We start from the raw sequence: 21,476 nt of genomic DNA, 5'->3' as shown, positions 1-21,476 counted from the left end.
AATGTTCATGAATGCAGGTGAAACAGGGCCCATGATATTCAGGATGTAAGATGTACCTTCATAAAAATTTTCATGAGTGCAGGTTCTTAAGAGCACATTGAATGAATGGTTAAAAATACAAAAGTTGCTTGAGTGTGAAAAACAGATCACAGTGATCTTGTTTTTACATGCCTGAATTCCTGTGAAACATGCAATGACATGCCAATTTTCACACATTGGTAAAATAGGGTCTAAGACATTGAGGGTGTAATAAATGAATACCTGAAAATACTTAAGTCACTCAAGCATGATAGTTAGGTCATAGTGACCTCCCTTTTGTATGGCTGTGTTGCTATGCTGCATCTACATAAGTGCTGTCCAACCCGTGGCACGCAGGCTGATTTTAAATGACCCGCCAGAGCTCGATCAGCTATATAGTCATTGCTTTTCAGTTTCCTGCTGTGGCCCTCAGCTTCAAGAAAAACAATTTTCAGTGGCCCTTGGTGTCAAAAGGGTTGGACAACACTGATCTACATACTAAATTTCATGAGCTCAGACAAAATTGAGTGCAAGATATTTAGAGCATAATGAACAAATAGCAGAAAATACGAAGTCATCCAAGTTTGAAAATTACGTAAATGTAACCTTTTTTGGTATAGCTGAGCAATACCTGACACCAATTGTCAAGATAACACCCTATGGTGTAGCTGAATTATGCTTGATACCATCTGTCAACATGACACCCCATGGTATAGCTGAGTTATACCAACTGTCAAGATGACACCCCATGGTATAGCCGAGTTATACTTGATACCAACTGACCTTGTCAAGATGACACCCTATGGTGTAGCTGAGTAATACTTGATACCAATTGTCAAGATGACACCCTATGATATAGCTGAGTTATACTTTATACCAATTGACCTTGACCCTACATCATCAGCATATTCATTTCTTATATTTGTTATTCAAATCTGTTGACGATAGTGCTCATGATGAGTTTAACTTAAAAGTTGGCCCTTAGATACTGATGTTCAAAGTTATATAATTCAACTAAAATATGGTCAGCTGCCTACTAAGTTTGATGTGTACAGTGAATTAGACCTTATCACCAATTAATGTGGGTATGTGAGAAAGCTTGCCAGTAGCTTCTCGAGGGTCGGTGGTTCTTTCCAGGGATTTCCTGGGTTCTTCCTTCACCATTAATACTGGCCGTCATGTATAGCCTATCGTGTGCTGAAAAATGGCGTTAAACCCTACAACAACAACAACAACCAATTAATGCTGACACGTGATTGGTCAATTCTTAGGTGCAGCAGACAGGTGAATGGAATGATGGTAGTGTCAATGTTCATGAATGCAGGTGAAACAGGGCCCATGATAATCAGGATTAAGAAACAAATTTCTGAAAATTTTCAAAAAGTCACCCAAGCATGAAATATTTGGTCACAGTGACCTAGATTTAGTATACAGAGTTGCAACTTAAGAGCATGATCAGGGATTTTGTGCATTTTTGTGCATTGTCCCCCAAATCTAGACCCTTTGGGCACAATATTTGCTCACAAAAAAAATAGAAAATACACATACTAGCTTTATTTAGTGCATGTCCATCTATTTCTATTTTGGTGCTAGCAGTGGTCAATGGCATTGGTATCTATGTGTAATACTGTGTATGGCTGAGTTATGCTTCCTAAGATACATACACATAATAATTTTCATCAATGTAGGTGAAATAGGTTCCAAGATATTGTGGATAATAATGAACATGCAAACACATATACAAAACAATGGGCCAAAAACTATGCCCCCTCCCAAAGTAAAGGTGATAAAAACTTAGGATGGCACTTATTATCCATTTTAAAACAACATGTTTGGCATCATTCAAACTGTATGATAATTTGTAGAGTTCCAAAAGTCTTTGATGGCCATTGGTGTAGCATGTTTTCAAGGCCATTGGTGTAGCATGTTTTCAAGGCCATTGGTGTAGCATGTTTTCAAGGATATTGGTGTAGCATGTTTTCAAGGCCATTGGTGTAGAATGTTTTCAAGGCCATTGGTGTAGCATGTTTTCAAGGCCAATGGTGTAGCATGTTTTCAAGGCCATTGGTGTAGACTGTTTTCAAGGCCATTGGTGTAGACTGTGTTCAAGGCCACTGGTGTAGACTGTTTTCAAGGCCATTGGTGTAGCACATTTTCAAGGCCTATGGTGGCAATGATTTATCTTAATGTGAAAGGTACTAAATGAGTGAATACTAAAACAAAATCAGGGCATAATCAGGAATGCAACTTATTTCAGGTGAATCAGATAATCAAACATATTAATGTGTTCATGAGTTACTTAAGCACCTGATAAAACTTTTATTACAAAATGAAAGTGTCCTAGGATTGTACAGTGCAGACAACAAATATAAGGTGGCAAAAGTGGCAAAAACAAATAAGATTATCTCACTTTTATAGCATTAATGGCACATTATTACTATCTACTATATTCTTTTGTCCCTTTAAAATGATGTGTGGAGGATGGGGGACATAATGCCCCTGGCCTTGGTATCTATGTGTAATACTGTGCATGGCCGAGTTACTCTTCCTAAGATACATCCACATAATAATTTTCATCAGTGTAGGTGAAATAGGTTCCAAGATATTGTGGATATAATGAACAAGCAAACACATATACAAACAAACGGGCAAAAAAATATACCCCCTCCCAAAGTCAAGGCAAGAAATAATAACTCAATGACCACTAAAGGATGTGCAATGGATGAATAAAATGCTGAAGATACAACTGTTTTTTTTTTAAAACTTCTTTTTCATTTTATAGGTCATTTCTAGAAATGACCGATATCTAGTCTTGACACAGACCTCAGGGGCTAAATTTCAGCTTCTATTTATGATAATGTTGTTGTTGTTGTTGTGGGGTTTAAAGCCATTTTTCAGCTTATGAAAGGCTATACATGGCGTCCGGTATTAATGGTGGAGGAAGAATCCTAGAAAACCCTGGGAAGAACCACCGACCCATGAGAAGCTACTGGCAAGCTTTCTCACATACCCACATTGACCGAATCCGAGACTCGAACCCACGCAGAGAGAGGTGAGATGGCAGTGATCTGTAACGAAGAGTGCTTTAGACCACTCGGCCACTCGAGGCCCCTCTAATTTATGAAGTTGCTGGTTGCAACCAGTGGAGATAAAACATCTGTTTGAACCTCATCCCAGTTACAAACTGTAATGGTGGAAAATTGCTTAGAATAATTTTGCAGTACATTCTGTCATGGCTAGCATGGCATGTAACCATAATGACTAATGTGTGTGTGTGATATGGATTTTTAATGTAGCTTTAACAATTTCGCAGTCATATTGCTATGATGTCTGCAGTGTGGCAGTTTATAGTGATGTCTAGCACTAGGGCATCATGCCGCAGACATGTAACATAATGTCCCACCCAGTCACATCATCCTGACACCAAGCAGACCAGTCCTAACATTAACATCTTAATGCTGAATGTCTAGCGAAGTAGCTGTTAATACCATTTTCCTTTGGTATGACTCAACTGGAGTTCAAACCCGTGACCTCCTGCAGCCGTGGCAGATGCTCTAACCACTAGGCCACCAGAGCGCCATATGACTTATAGGGGCTAGGCTTGCAATAACTTTGCAGCTTGTAATGGTTAACCTCTCTTGTTTGGAATTTTAATTAGGGTCTTTTGATAATGGTGAGACAGATATGTAGTGGGAAATGACAAAGCTAAGACAAACCAGAGCCAAAATTTTGGGAAATCTTGGACCGTTTGAAAAAGGTGTCATAAAATTATATTTTCCAGAATGCTTATTAATAAAGGCAGTCAAGAGAGAGTTATTCTGACTTTGATGGGAGTGTTAGTAAGTTTTTGGCAGCTGAAAAAGGTAATCCTGACTAGCTGAGCTAAACAAGGGTGTGTGTGTTCCTTGATGAAATTCAAAGCTTTAAGTAATCTCCCTCACTAAATTAGTAATTCTAAGTTCTAAAGGGAGCCAGAGTTTAGCTCCAGGAAATAATAAGTATTTCTTGTAATATTGCCCAAGAGATGTGTCAGAAAGTAGGGTACATGAAAGTGAGAGATTCAGCTACATGGTAAGAGTGAGTCTCAATAAAGCACAAGGTTGGTCTAAATTGCATACAATATGTTCAATGGTGTAAGTTGGTAATTATTGTTGAATTTATTTGTTTTAAATTCATACTTCAATTTTCCTTGAATTCAGAAAATAATCATATATTCATCTGTCTTGAATATAATAGAAATCATGTATTGTAGGAATTTCATGCATTATTCAGATATGCACTGAGAATTTATTTGTCTTGAATGCTATAGGAATCATGTATCCTAAAGATTCTATGCATTTCTTCTGGCACGAATTCAGAGCTATAGGAATCATGTATCCTAAAGATTCTATGCATTTCTTCTGGCACGAATTCAGAGAAGTAAATTATCTTTCTTAAATGATTTGTATCATGTATGTTGAGAATTGATTTTCTTTGTCTGGGAATGGATGTCAGTGACTTGATAATTAGCATGAATGTAGTTAGGACCAGGAGAGAAGACCATTAATTCATTTGTGTACTTAAGTTGTGAATTCTTTTCAACCAAGACTCCCTGGGGTTAGCATTAAGAACATGTGTCAACTGATAAATGTTCAGCTAGTGATTTATAGCCTGCAACAGGGTGTATGGTTTATTTAAGAGGTCCAAATTAGGAATGTGAGTAGCATCTAGACAAGACATTAATTTATGGTAATATGGCTGTAAGTGTGTATTAGGTTGCAAACTGACCATTAGCTTAGTTCTGCTTAATTACGATAAGATGATCTGATGTAAAAAGAATGGGAATATTGTTTGATTTCAGAAGGGACAAACATGACATGTATTTGGGTTGCGTATTATATTTTATTTGAAGGAAAAAATAGCTCCACACCTGTACTGCACAGTGGAAAAGAGCACAGTATAACTAAGATGGTTGATGACCTGAAGAGGCTACATGTAGAGACAGAGAAAGAGAAGAAACACAACAACGCAAACCTATCACCAACAGTGATTTGAAAAAGACTGGAAGAAGCCAGATTATGCTGACATGCCAGCAATTTGAGTTAAATCAGTCACTTGATTATATCTTAAAATTTATTTTATCAGTATTACATAATAGCTAATTGAAATTTGCACAAAGTTTATAGCTCGATTTCTAAGAGAAGGTGAATCATTCAAATAACATGTTTTATTTCAGTTTGTTTCTGTAATTGATTAAGTTGTTATCCTTTATATATGGGGGCTTCTGTTGTTCTATTCAATATCCCTGCTCAGATCTATTTATTTTATTATGTACTCGATCCAGGCAATAACACTGTTGTTGATCATCTCCTAGATAATGATAACCAAAACGCCATGAGGATTACAAATCATCCCACCTCTGATTCAAACAAACAAAAAAAGGATTTTTTAAGTATTGATGGTTGTTCATTATCGATTGTATTCAGATGCTGTATTTAACAAAAACATCAATATGAAGGAATAAGACAATTTCTATTACAACCTGCTAGCTGGTCCTCCTTCCATAATGCCAGCAACAAATATTCCAATGTCTCCTCTTTTGGACCCCTTTCCACCAGCTATATGCAGACCCAGACCACTGTCATCTTTGAGAAGATGCATTCTTGTGATGAGACGCTTCTGAAAAGAAAGGCAAAACTTTGGTAATTTAAACATCAATTCCTAAAATACTCTGTACACTAAAATACTCTATATCACGAAAATACTATGTATCACTAAAATACTCTGTATTGCTAAAATACTCTGTATCGCTAAAATACTCTATATCACTAAAATACTCTGTATCTCTAAAATACTCTATCACTAAAATAATCTGTATCACTAAAATACTCTATCACTAAAATACTCTATATTGCTAAAATACTCTGTATCACTAAAATACTCTATATCCCTAAAACACTGTATCACTAAAATACTCTATCACTAAAATACTCTATATTGCTAAAATACTCTGTATCACTAAAATACTCTATATCACTAAAACACTGTATCACTAAAATACTCTATCACTAAAATACTCTATATTGCTAAAATACTCTGTATTACTAAAATACTCTGTATCACTAAAATACTCTATCAATAAAATACTCTATATCAATAAAATACTCTGTATCACTAAAATAACTTACGCAGTTTATGCATCCAGCTTTCTCTTGTAACTGACTTTATGATGTTACTGTGAAGCTAAAGCTGTATCATCACAGTGTCACATTTTTACAACTGAGATAAAATATCATGCTGATAATACTAATGCATGAATGGCCAAGAGCCAAGGCAAAGGTTACAACTTGCAAAAAATTCCAGGAATATGCCATCTTTCTGTAGTTTTTCTGAGAACACGGTTAATTGCAGTAAATATGCTTCTACTCCGTATTGCAATGAATTGGAAACAAAAACAGATTTACATGGGCTCAGGGTAATCTCATTTCTATACAATATAATTGATCTGTATTAATGTCCAATATTATCATCATGATGATACCTCAAAAACTCAAAACAGCATTAACCCTGAAATAGAAACTATGACCCTCTGTCACATTATTTTTTAATTTTCTGTCTACTATAGTTTATATGCACACACAAAATGATGGCTTATGAACTGCTAAAACACATTAGAAACACATTTTCTAATCATTCTAATGTCTCTTTTTTCTTATTTCTATGCAAGTATACATGATAATTCTTATTATTTTCATTTTTTGTGATGGTTTGGTGCTAGCACATTGAAAGAGTCTATCCAAGTTTGATGTGATCAAGGATACTAGTCATAACAGGCCTCACCTTACAACAATCATGGAGATGGCATTTGTGAACTAATTACATGAATCTTTTGTATACTGTTTTTTTGGTTTGGGAGCAGAGACTTCTTAAAGAGTGATATACAGATAAAATTTGCTAACAGGGTAATGGAGAAATTACTCTAACACACACATATTCATTTTCATCATGAAGTTTTCCACCTACGATTCATTGAAACTTTTCTCATAAATGATAATGAATACTGTGTCACAATATGGACTCCCAAGAAAATCTGATACAATTGAGGAAACATGTGTTCTGAATACATGGAACAAATTCCAAGTCAAACAAGGGTCAGTACTCAGACAAATATTGACATATAAGCATGAAAACTTGATCCGACCTTAGCCTAGCTCTTGATCTATTGATACCATAAATCCATTTATTTTCACGAGTTTTAATTTTTAAGGTTTTGTAAAAATTGTCATTTTTTCAGCTATTTAGATTAGAAAATTGGGATAAGATATTATTATTTCCTAAGATGGACAAATCATTCAATCGGTCTATAACTTTGCAGTTTGTAGCAAGAACAAAATAAAGAAAATTTGGTATCCCTGTAAGGAAAAAAAGTGACTTCATGCTATTAAGTTTACTTAAAATGATGCAAGTTACTGAAGGGCTCCATAAGATCTAGTGCTGGTGTAGTAAATTTACAGATTTTCTCATGTAAAATAGTTGTAAAAACAATGGTAATTTCAAAATGAGGTCAGATCCAGGAGTCCTATGGTTTTTTGGGCAGTGGTATTATGATGTTGCCTGTTGGGAGGGGAATGTTTTAAAACATACAATATCAATGGAGTCTTAATCAGCAACATGTTTATTGTGACTGAGAAAAATGTCAAACAGCTCAGTGATAAAGACCAATTTTGGGTGCAATCACTTACAAGTCCGCGTTTGATGACTTTTCTTATGATTATTGTACATGTACTGTTAATGAAAATGTGCATGGACCTGAGTTTCTCTCAGGTACATAGTTTTTATTAACTTGATGCATGATAAGAAAATACTGACATATGCTAACTGCAGAACAACTGTTCAGACAACATTGCCTAAATACTTAAAATTAATTTATTTTATGCCTTTGAACAAATTAAAAAGATTCTTTATGGACTTTTTTGTCCTTTTAAATGTGTCAAATACTCAAATGCATTGCTTTATCTAGATCTCTGTTATTGAGCAGAATGAAATTCATGATGTAGGTAACATACTAGTCCAAAAGTATATGGCTATGTGACATACTAGACTGAAGTATATGGCTATGTGACATACTAGACTGAAGTATATGGCTATGTGACATACTAGACTTAAGTATATTGCTATGTGACATACTAGACCAAAGTATATGGCTATGTGACATACTAGACTTAAGTATATGGCTATGTGACATACTAGACCAAAGTATATGGCTATGTGACATACTAGACTTAAGTATATGGCTATGTGACATACTAGACTGAAGTACATGTACATGGCAATGTAGCATACTAGACTGTTGTTGTTGTATCTGTTAATACCATTTTTCAGCATGTGATACATGGTGGTCAGTATAATTGGTGAAGAAAGAACCTGCGAAAACCCTCTAACCCACAAAGAGAGGTGAGATGGCAGTGTTCAGTAAAGGTGAGCAATTTGGACCACTTGGCAACTCACAGCCCCCATACTAGACTTCAGTATATGGCTTTGTGACATACTAGAATTCAGTATACGGCTTTGTGGCATACTAGACTTAAGTATATGGCTTTGTGACATAGTAGACTTAAATATATGGCTATGTGACATACCAGACTTAAGAATGTTTGACATACTAGACTTAAGTATATGGCCATATGACATAACATACTTAAGTATATGGCTATGTGACATACTAGACTTAAGAATATGGCTCTGTAACATACTAGACTTAAGAATATGGCTTTGCAACATACGAGACTTAAGTATATGGCTTTGTAGCATACTAGACTTAAGTATATGGCTTTGTGATATACTGACTTAAGTATATGGCTATGTGACATACTAATATATTTGACATACTAGACTTAAGTATATGGCTATGTGACATACTAGACTTCAGTATATGGCTTTGTGACATACTAGAATTCAGTATATGGCTTTGTGACATACTAGACTTAAGTATATGGCTTTGTGACATAGTAAACTTAAGCACATGGCTATGTGACATAGTAGACTTAAGTATATTTGACATACTAGACTTAAGTATATGCTTTGTGACATTCTAGAATTCAGTATATGGCTATGTGAAATACAGACTTAAGTATATTTGACATCCTAGACTTAAGTATATGGCTATGCGACATAACAGACTTAAGTATATGGCTTTGTGACATACTAGACTTAAGTATATGGCTTTTGTGACATACTAGACTTAAATATATGGCTTTGTGATATACTGATTTAAGTATACGGCTTTGTGACATACTAGACTTAAATATATTTGACATACTAGACTTAAGTATATGGCTATATGACATAACATAAGTATATGGCTTTGTGACATACTAGACTTAAGTATATTTGACATACTAGACTTAAGTATACTTAAGTATATGGCTATGCAATATAACAGTGTTAAGTATATGGCTTTGTGACATACTAGACTTAAGTAAATGGCTTTGTGACATACCAGACTTTAGTATATGGCTTTGTGACATACTAGACTTAAGTATATGGCTATGTGACATACTAGACTTAAGTATATGTGACATACTAGACTTAAGTATATGATTATGTGACATACCAGACTTAAGTATATGGCTATGTGATATACTAGACTAAAGTATATGTGACATACTAGACTTAAGTATATGATTATGTGACATACCAGACTTAAGTATATGGCTTAGTGACATACCAGACTTAAGTATATGGTTTAGTGACATACTAGACTTAAGTATATGGCTTTGTGACCTACCAGACTTAAGTATATGGCTATGTGACATACAAAACTTCAATGTATGAGCATAATATACAAGACTAGGTATATGATTGTGGCATACAAGACTGATATAGATGTTTATTCATACTTTGTGCCCCATCCATAGAATATACTGATGCTTTAAAATAATAGACTTGTCCTCGTTTTCTAAATGGCATTGAACACTTACATGAACAATGCTTGTTCACATGGATATTTATGACATTTTGGATATCTGAATAACAGTAAGTGACTAAGCTATAATTAATATTACTGTTTACTTTCAGATGTTTGCTCTTGCTTGTTCTGTATTTGTTGTCTTTTTTCATACTAAAGCTTTGATTACATTTATCTGGGAAAAGTAAATGCTACAGATATTAAGCCCTGGATAATTTAAGTTGTGTTCATGAAACAGTCAAGCTTGCTCACCTTTCCTGATACAGGTGGCGAACAGTTTCCGCCTTGGTCTAGCTCGTCCAAGCTACATTCACTTCCAGGTGTAGAGTTGTTCTGCAGTCTGTACATTTCCGTGCGTGATACTTTTCTTTTCTGGTATTTGTTAAACATTAGCAAGTCTGGATCTGATTGATAAATAGTGCTATGTAAGTGATTATTAGAATTGGATAACAGCTTTAGAATGTCCCCTTGTCCTGTGTGGTCTTGATGATCTGAAGAATTCATTTCTGAATAATTAACAGGCACATTATTCCACTCAAGAACATCCTCAACTGCTGAGGCACTATGAGTTCGAAATGTTTCTTCATTAAAATTCTCTGACTCCTCAAGTTCAACTGCTGTCCCACCTCTTCTTCGTGATGATGGGGAAGCCACATAATTGCAATATTTGTCAAAATAGGAAGACATCTGTGGTAAAAGACTAGATTCTACTGCAGACTCCATGAACACATCATCATTTGATGTAGTCAAACTATTAAATGAACTATTTAATGACTTCACATTTAAAGAACTCTCATTAACATAGTCATGATAAGTGTCTGAATGGATGCAGTTCAAGGATTGTGACAGGCCATTTTGACTTGAATATCGAGAATGGAATGTCTGAGTCCCATGTGACGACGAATCAATATCCAACACTGGTGTGGAGATCTGACGTGAAAAACTTGCTGCTGGTTCTGTTGAGGTAGGGGGAAGTGGGGCTTGTTTTTTCCGCCGTCTTCTTATCTTTAACTCAATTTTTCCTGATGCTACTGCAGCAGTGAGCATACTCCTGCAAGATAAATACAAATTTAGTGTCATGAACTATAAATTCAACTAATGTATTGCTGTATAGGTAGCCATGGTAGATCAGCTGATTAAGCAAACAGACTCATAATCCAAGGGCGACAAATCTGATACCCACCTAGGCCAACCCTGGTTAGCTGTTTCTGTGTGTCTTTGAGAAAGGCAGTTGCTCCATTTCTACTGCATGATACAGTCAATAATGCGTTAAATTTAGTGCCATTAAATGCAACAAAAAGCCCTACAGTACATACCAAACATTTAGTTATATCTATGGACCATCCACCATTACTAATGCCGTGAAAACAGCATTACGTGGTTTAGATGCACACTTGTCAGACATTCATCCTCAAGTCTTTTATGTAGTCAAATGCCCCGTATGTGAAATACAAATTAAAATATTCATAATTTCAACATTTTCAACCATTTTTCATAACATTTTCATAACATAAAAGAATTAACACTAATTAACATGGGGCTAAGTTTCAACATCAAATACTCTGATTTTATACAACATATTTTGCTCATGCATATAAGTAGGCATTGCGTTTGTTCACTCAATAGGTCAGTTTTATTCATAGGGTACAATTTCAGGGACTGCAACAAACCAACAAATCTAAGGCCCAAAAAATAATAATCTGCTTGTAAAGACAGTAATAGATTTTGTTCTGATATTTACTAATATAAGTGCCACAGGAAACATCATCTTCTGCAAAGCCATACAAATTGATACCCATGGAAATAAATAAATTTGGATGGTTGCCATTATTCTTTGTCAGATATCATCCAGTATAATTTTTAATACTGTAACTTTGACGTGAAAATTGTGAAGTAAATGAAGCATTAACATCTTTGCATAGATATTTCCTTTTATTTTCATTCTCCATATATGAATAAGTTCTGGATGCTCTTCTGTAAAAGTTATATTTTGTGTTTGACTTCATGTTTAAGCTGAAAACAGTGGGCTAAAAATTATCAAAGCAGGAAGCATAACTATGAAAATAAATCATGTTTTGATCTTATCTGATAAATTAGACATTTCAGCTCTGAGAATTCAGTTCAAAGTTGTCAGCATGCTGCTTCTATTGTAAGCACAGTTTATGTTCTATAATGATGCATTGATCAACATAAACTATACATTCAGTTCAAGTTCCTGATGCCCCATATATATTTGAAAGGGGAGTAATTGATTGCTGTGAGAAAATCCATTTGACAGATGCAAAACAGCATGATTAACGTCTTGATAATTCATTAGTTCTATACCAGAGAGATAAACAGCTGATTTATCAAATTCTTTCATAGAAATATGCTTGAAAATGTGGCGTTCATTGTAATGAAGCATTTTCCTCATGAATAAGTGCTCCATGGGGTCAAATCTTGGTATTCATTACACAGCACACATTTACTACAAAACCTTTTAAAAACATCATGGTATTCATTACACAGCACACTTTTACTACAAGACCCTTTAAAAACATCTTGGTATTTATTACATAGCACACTTTTACTACAAGACCCTTGGTACTTATTCTTGGTATTCATTAAGCAGCACACTTTTATTATAAGACCCTTTAATAACATCTTGGCATTCATTACAAAGCACACATTTACTATAAGACCCTTTAAAAACATCTTTGTCAGCACACTTTTATTATAAGACCCTTTAATAACATCTTGGCATTCATTACAAAGCACACATTTACTATAAGACCCTTTAAAAACATCTTTGTCAGTACACTTTTATTATAAGACCCTTTAATAACATCTTGGTATTCATTACACAGCACACATTTACTATAAGACCTATTAAGAAGATCTTCCCAAACCAAGGTTGCAATAAGTAAACCTATCTACACTTTAGCAGATCAATCATTTCAGCACTTTGCACCAGCAACATCTATTGGATATCACAAGCAACCTCCCTTAGTATGTAACTAATCAATAGGTTAAATAGCAGAGCATTAAACCGGTACATCAGCCAAAAATGGTCAATGCAATTGACTTCAAAAGGATACTTTGCAAGTTTATTATGAAAAGTCTGACTACATTACATAAGGAAGCCATTACAGTTGTATTTAGTAAGGATATATTTATGCACAGGCCAGCAGTAGAAAATTGCTAATTTATGAATCCATTACAGCCGTGTGCATCCCTTGTCTCTATTATGCAGGAACAGTGCTCAACTTTGAGAAACTGGATTATGATTGGATGAAGTGGCTTAGCACTTCATCCAATGAAATTCACAGACCCAAAGCACTGCAAATAATCTTTAAAAGGAACTTTTAGCAACTCAGTACAGGACTAGGCTAATGTTACTCACCCAGACTACTGATGTCCTTCAGAAAGGAACATGACTCCCCTTTCTTCACCAGGATATAGCCAATATTGTTTTCAAAGTGCTGATACTACCCCCACCCCATAAATTACTAACACAATTCCTGTTATAAGTCAAGTATGGTGCTCAATCCCATTTATTACCGAGTTGTAAAAATATATGTATCTTTTGTTTCATTATTTGGTGGTTTCACATGAAGATGGTATACTATACAACTAGAATTGACAGTATTAAAATCTGAGAGCATGTAACGGTGCAAATTATTTTAGATATTTTCACAGTACATTTTTTCATGGTCAGCATGACATGTAACAATTAACTCTGACACATGGACTAGGCTCACAATAAATTGCTTCCTGCAAGGGATGGGTTATGTTCTGTTTGGGGCACAAGTGGATTTTAATTAGAGTCCATCTGGATAATAGTAAGACAGATAGGAGAGAGCGATATTAGCATAATGTCTTGTAGCAGAACAAGACAACGTTGAGGTAAACTAGAGACAAATTTTGCGAAATATAGGGTCATTTAAAATAAACTTTTATCTTAGAACCAAGCTCTTTTTTTGTGTTTTAGTTTTTTATATAATCTTCTTTATTGGAAAAATTATTTATTTCTGCAATAACATTTAGGCAGAAACCATTTATACTGTTGTATTCAGATTCTAATTTGGGTGAAATTATTTATTCTTCTCTGGAAATACAAGGTGTTCAATAATATTCTTGGACAAAGACATTAAGTTGGAATTATAGTGAATTCAGACAAGGAAACCTTGAAATTTATTACAGTGATTCAACAAAAGACTGTTGGCTCATCATTAAAACTCAGGCCACTGGTATACTAGTACATTAGAGACTACCAGCCACTGCAGGAACATCAACATCTTCAGCTTGGGAATTATTTGGCATACAACTAAAGTTTATTCAGAACTTTATTAATTAGGACTTGTGTTAGTAATTCTAGGCTTCTTTGGGATTTAATTTGCAATACTTTAAGTTCTTTAACATTTTCACTTTGAATTCAAGGGAAAGAAATTATTTGTTGAATTTTACAAGCTTGTTGCTTCTCACTCTTTTCTATTACTTATTTTAAGACCACGGAGTTGTAATATTGTGCCTTTCGGAAAGACACTTAGTTTCCATTTCTTGGGCAAGCAACATTAAAATCAAGTAAGCACACATCAATTCACATATCATTCATGACTGGATAATTGCTGATTTTTTGTGCGAAACGTCAAATTATAATGTAACTCTTTTTCACCACTGTAAACCATTTTTAAAGTAAATGTCTGCTATATTATGAAGCCTAACAAAAGTGTAATTTTTATACTATATATACTACTTTGTAAATCAGGCAAACAACACAGACCCAACCCGCCATCATATTCAGTGATAACAGATCTGGGTCTAAGCAGTTTGAAGTTAGAGACTATGCAGTCTGCAGTTAAAGAAGTATTGTAAGCAAGTATAAACAGTATTTTTGTATGTTGAAATTTCAAATGCATGTGTGTGTGTGTTTGTATGTGTGTGTATGTGTCTGTGTGTCTGTCTGTGTGTGTGTGTGTGTGTGTGTGTGTCTGTGTGTGTGTCTGTGTGTGTGTGTGTGTGTGTGTGTGTGTAGCATATCTGAAAACCTTTTTAACATGAAACTCAAGCTTTAAGTTTCCAAAACCTTGCTAGTAGAATCAAAATAATGTGAGAATCACAGAAATGTCAGATTTTCTCACCATTGCTCCCTCTCATAGACTGATACCATAATTAAAATCAACACTGACTTCAATTTACTTAGTACTAAAGTATCATTTGTAATTTGTTTTTCAAACTTGAGCATGGTTTCAGAATATAGGACCCAGTCTTGTATACTACATGTTTAAACATCAACAGAGCACAAAGAAAGCTGTCAGCCTGTAATCTATGTGTGTGTGTGTGTGTGTGTGTGTGTGTGTGTGTTTATATACCATATACAAGTATACAAGTTGGATCCAACTGCAACCTGTATAGACCTGGAGCTGACATAGCATTAAGTACAATCAGATCTGTGTCAGTGGAGGTTTTGACTAGGAGTGATCGCTAGAACAAACAACACAGACCCTAATCTGCCAGCGCATTATTCAATGACAGATCACAGCCTATGTTGTTACAGTTGGACTCCCAACTTAAAAGAAGTAATTATGGTGCTAAAATTACAGTGAATTCAGACAAGGACATCTTGGATTATATTATTGTTTCTTTAAAATACTATTGGCACACCTTCATATCACAAGCTACAAAAGGCAGATCAACAAATCAGTGTTAGATCTTATTTACAACACCAATGGAATTTAGTTCAAACTTTATTTATTAGGACTGGTGAAAGAACTTTTTGCACTATGTGGGATTTAATTCACGTGTTTAAATTTTCACTTTTGTATTCAAGGTAAATAAAATATTTGTTAAATTTGATAAAACTAGTTGGTTTTTGCTCTTTTCGATTACTAAGTTTAAGACCAAACAGTTGTAATAGTTTCCAGATACCATTATATCCATGGTAACATTTCTCCCCTACCATATATTCATACTAAACAATGCATTTCTCATGGGATTTTTCATGGAGTGTGGGAAAGGCCCCCAACCCCATGTCCAACCTATAAGAAAGAAAACAAAATAGATAACCCAACTCACTTAATCCAGAACACTCATATCAACTTCAGTGCTGACTCAAATCTGAAAATGACCTTTATCATAGGTTTTATATTTTTTGTTAAATTGTAACAAAATAAACAATACATACTAAACACAAGTTTGTATCTAAATGTATTATCTTGAGTTTAGAGAACATAGGAATAACTTAAAATTTAAATTCATCATTTAAAAAATATTTCTCAGTGAAATGACGCCTGTGGTCATTTTTCATTGGGTCTTATAGTTTGGGCGCTAAACATCTGGAGAAGCCTTTTCTTTGTGGGTTCTGTTATTTTAAAAGGAAATTATCTGACATCATGAAAGTAAGACCTTGATCATTGAAAATTAGTATAATTTACAACATCGCCAAGGTAAGCAATCAACAAGAGGACTTTCATGCTGGTACAAAAATAAAACTTATCAAACTACTGTGAAAAGTTGTAGGCCAGTAGCATTAAACTCATAACTTGAGATATTCCAGTAAGCCATTCCATAGTTATATCTTTAATCCAAGTTACCCCTTCCAGAAGGCACTAATTTTCAAGTAATAGACTAAAGAACAAACAAGAGGAGTTATGGGAACATAGCATGGTTGGGATTTGTTTTTATTCTGGATAGCTAGACTGTGCACTGTTTCTATCCTTCCATCTCATATTATCATACTCCAATTATTAATGTTTTTTAAAATCATTCTTAATTCGAACAAACTACAACCAAGATGATTCCAAAAAAGTCTCAAAAACTTTAACATTTTTTGCATTCTTATTTCCCAGCAAAATTTCTAAGATTGTGAAAACCTTAACTGATAAATGGACCAACCAGAGCAGAAGAAGAACCACCAATGACCCTACTCTCCCAGTGCATTATGCGATGGCTGATCAAGATCTATGCTGCCTGAGTTGGATACGACTTGTAAGCAAGTGTTTGTGTGATTTCAATTTTTAATGTAGCTTTTAAAAAAAATCTTAGTCATATCGCTATGATGTCTGCAGTGTGACAGTCTATAGTGATGTCTAGCACTGGCGCATCATGCCGCAGACATGTAGCATCATGTCCCACTTAGTCACACTATCCCGACACCAGGCCAATCAATCCTAGCACTAAACTCTTCATGCTGAGCACCAAGCGAGGCAGCTGCTAGTACCATTTTTATCAGTATTTGGTATGACTCGGCTGGGGTTCAAACCTGAGACCTCCTGCATTCGAGGCAGATACTCTAACCAAGAGGCCACTGCAGGGGTCTTGTAAACAGTACATATTGTAACCCAGCCAAAGATAGCAAAACAAAAGAGAAAAACAATAACAAATACACAAAAGAAAACCCAGAACACCAAAAACTGTTGCTAGGACTGATAATGACAGGTTACAAAAGTCATCATATAAATTTAGTTTTATAAAAAAAAATACAGTGTGACAATAAAATTAATAATGATGAAAAGACATGACACAATTATGTTTTTTCCACATTCTTGATACTCTATATGCTTTTCAAACTTGCATGTAAGAGTAAAACTAAATCAACTTTTGTACTTGACCTTTTCCCTATCTCTTGTCATTATAGTCTGAGTACTAAGGAAAAGTGCTGACCTAATGACACACATTGTAGACAAATACACTATTGTACAGTATACACCCATATAAACATTTCCTGATAAAAATTCACACTGACAAAATGGTGTCCTCTGCAAAATTTAATTTCCTTTCAGTGTATTGCAATTATCCTGTGATGTAGGAAAATGTTGGCTTTCATATTAGGTGTCCAATTATAATTTTCCTCCATCTTTTTCATAGAAACTTTCTCAACTCATTCATGGTTAAAAATGATTATGATTATAAATTTATTTATGAAATTTAGGTTCACTGCTTCACTGCGAGCATTTATATTTTAAATGGAAATGGAATGAATTAAAAACACCTGTATTGCTATTGACAGAGAAGATAATGCAATAAATGGTTAAAGGCTTTGCTATGCCTCAGTTTAAATGATGGACATGAAAACTTGGGTGTTTTTATTTTTCACTGTCCCTTACGGTGTCTGAGATTTACTGCTGCCTATTCAAGAATGTGCTGTGACTTCTGTTGATATAAAGACTAATACGTTATTACTTATTCTCTCATAACCAGGTGGAAAATATTTAAAATACCAATGCTACTCTCATAACCAAAGCAGAAAATTTTTTAGAGACACTTTAGATCATCCAGGCTAGAAACATCATAACCTTTTTCCTAACAAGTACAAAAAGCTGCCAGCAGCATTCCTGTAGTACAGATATGGAACTAGTTAACTGTAGTTTTGGCTGGATCTCTAACGATATGAACATTTGACATGTCAGCTATGCATCAAAAATAATTAAGGAACATGCCGACTTCTGAAACTTCTGAAATTTAATAACAAGTGGACCAAGGGGCCTATGATATGGCTGACCTTAGTACATAACGACTGACCATTAATTATTGTAAGACCACATGATATGTAAACTAGGTCCTGATCTTGATAGCATGTTGATACTACCCATTTTACTGTAGTCCAACTTGCCCTAACAGTCACTTTTACATAGTGGTCACATTGTCACAATAACAATTCTAATCCCCACCCCCATTTCCTATATGAAAATATGTGTGTTAATAGTCACCTACTTTCTGCATTAAGTAACCAGGTATTTCATCACCAAACTATTGTTTCTTCTTGCCTTAAGCGGTCACTGTGTAAGGAAGGGTGAAACCACTGAGGATGGCATTTATTAGACACAGGAATACCATGTGAATCGATGTGCAAACATTTTCTATCCTACTTGTACTCTGCATACTCCAGTCACATTGTAAATGTAACTCAAAAGTGTCAATATGTCAAATTTTGAAAGAGAGGCTTTTATTATTAGGGTAGATGGTATCATCACACACCATGGGTAATAATCCATCATGGCCACCTCACAGTGCAGAGATATCCTCACATCTTATTATTATGTATAAACCAATCATTGCAAGTGCAAATAAATTTTCTTGCCATTTTGTTACCCAACATAAACTTTCATGCTATCTGAATGAGCGAATCAAAGTTTCTCTTCCAAGCCGAGTCCCAGGTGGTTGAGTAGTCTAATGTCTTTGCAGATCAACATCTCACCTCTGTCTGTGTGGGTTTGAGATTCAGGTTCAGCTATCATGAGCATGTAAGAAAGCTTGCCAGGAGCTCCACCCCACCCCCCACCCCCAGTCGTGGGTTAGTGGTTCTTTCTGGTATTTTTTTCAGGTTCTTCCTCCACCAGATATAATGACCACCATGTTGTGTTATCACAGCAAAGATGGAAGTCAACTTTTTGTGCCAGTGTGACAGATACAGTTCAAATTCTTCATCTTTTTAGCTGTGAATTAAAGCTATCTGTGATGAAAAAAAGTTCATCTTTGAGAAGAGATATAAGTTACATCCCTTTTCATCAAGGTTAGGGGTCATTCAATATTTAAAACTTGTCTGTAAAGGCAAGTGATGATTCGATTCATTGGATATAAAAATAGCTACATATGGCTTCTTTTGATTCCCTATTAAGGAAAGGCCTCTCACATAGGCAGATACTGTCTTTTGATCTGGGTAAGATGATTAACTAGCCAATTCTGATATTATAATTTAAGCACAAACAGCTGTTTTCAAGCCTAATTTATAGAAGTTTGCCTACAAATCAGTCAGTTCTGTCTTACAGTCAGCTGTCAATAATTAGTAGTGAAATCAGGGTTATATATTGGTGCACAAAACAAAGATCAGTCATTATTTTAAGTCAGTATTGATTATTTTACAGGATAGTTTAAGTAAACAGGTCATACATTAATTTTGTACTACCGGTAAACATAAATCACAGAACACACATATATTTTATTATTTTGCTCAATAGTGCACATATGACAAATAATAATAATAATAATAATAATAATAATAATAATGATAATTAGTGCATACTATTAGCTCAAAATCCAATTCTGAAAGGTGCACCTGTGTACAGTCACTATTGAACAAAATTCTTTTCTGATGACTCTCTGCTTATTGACTGTTTTGACTTTATACCTTGATAAAAGTCCATTCTAAAGATAAGGAATAATTAAAACCATACAAGATCTTGATGAGATAAACCCATTAACCAAGTTTTATACCAAGCGTGTAAAATATAGTCTCTAAATCTACAGAGGTAAGAAACTCAGCCAATCAGATGCAAGCTATCTCATTATTACAGATGACTTTTGTCACTCAGTTAACATTTAGCTGATCATTTGACTCCAGTCCAGAAGTCATTCCTCTTAAGAAGGCCCTGTGATAAGGTTGAAAGCTAAGGAGTCATAACCTATTATGCAACAGAAAGGTATCTATTCTTAGTTTCATCAGATATATATACAGTCTCTTCAGTGTTAAGAAGTTCTGCCAATAATATCCAAGATCACCTCATTAATATGCATAGATCATGCTCATGATAAAACAAATGATATATCTTGACGACATAAGCTTATATACAATGTTTGATCAAATATGATTAGAAATAGTCATTAAAATGTTATAGTAAAAGTCATACAGGTCATGTATGTGCATTTACTCAAATTAAATATAAATTGTTATTTTAAAATTTAATACTAATTTTTGCTTCGGTAAAGTCTATTCAATCCAGATTATTGAATGATCTGCACCTTAACTGTTACTAAGAAACTTCCAGATGAAATTATCAATTACTATGGAATTTTATAATGGTGGCCAGATACTATACTGGGTCAAGAAAAGAGCATGTCGAGTCTAATTCTCACAATATAGGATAGTACAAATTTGCTTATCCACATGCAAAGCTTTCATTGTGACATCACAGCATGCAACATTCATTCTGGATTGTAATGGATCACACCTTTAAGTTGATATTGTCCAAAAATGTCCAGAAACTTTAACATTGATTTAGGGACATGTAAATAATGACCTTCCAAAGGAATATAGGATCCATATAAGGTGTAAAAATTGCCATTGAAAGGTATGTAGAATCAAAGTCTAAAATTTGACACCCATTACTGAAATGATCAGTGTTGATTGCCTACATAACCTGTATGACATTTACTATAACAAGCTCAACTATCAGCTGCAAAAATCACCCTTTTTGGCCAATGCAGGAATTTTGCTAATAATTGTCCAAGGTCATAATGATTTAAACCATTATGACCGGTACTGTATTTACAAGGCTTTATCAAAACTGATCATGGAATAGTTTCCAGAGTGCAAACAAGATTAGCTGCAAGATCACCTCATTAACATTCATGGATACACATACTACTGAACTCAAAGTATGAAGCCTACCATCACTGACCCAAATATCCAGACACTATTAAATAATTATTTTTATCTCTGGATAATTAGTGTACTAATGTAAATTACTAAACTTCCCAAATATTTTGGCCAAAAAAGCAATATCTTTCTTATCATGCTTGTGTATCAATGAATATG

General features: G+C 34.6%; 1 protein-coding gene across 1 annotated transcript in view; it reads right to left on the bottom strand.

Annotated features, from left to right (window-relative positions):
• LOC149802301 (uncharacterized) overlaps positions 1-21,476 on the bottom strand; it is a 197,752-nt gene that overhangs the window by 78,264 nt on the left and 98,012 nt on the right. Inside the window, exons 3-4 of the mRNA XM_089956728.1 lie at positions 10,217-11,015; positions 5,540-5,676 (exon numbers count right to left, since the gene is read on the bottom strand). Of these exons, the coding sequence (XP_089812854.1) occupies positions 5,540-5,676; positions 10,217-11,015 (936 nt within the window). The remainder of the gene's footprint in view (positions 1-5,539; positions 5,677-10,216; positions 11,016-21,476) is intronic.

The sequence above is a fragment of the Sinohyriopsis cumingii genome, chromosome 4, assembly GCF_028554795.1.
Source record: "Sinohyriopsis cumingii isolate HCF-2022 chromosome 4, ASM2855479v2, whole genome shotgun sequence".
Lineage (NCBI taxonomy): Eukaryota > Metazoa > Mollusca > Bivalvia > Unionida > Unionidae > Sinohyriopsis > Sinohyriopsis cumingii.
This window is presented reverse-complemented; position numbering and strand designations above follow the sequence as displayed.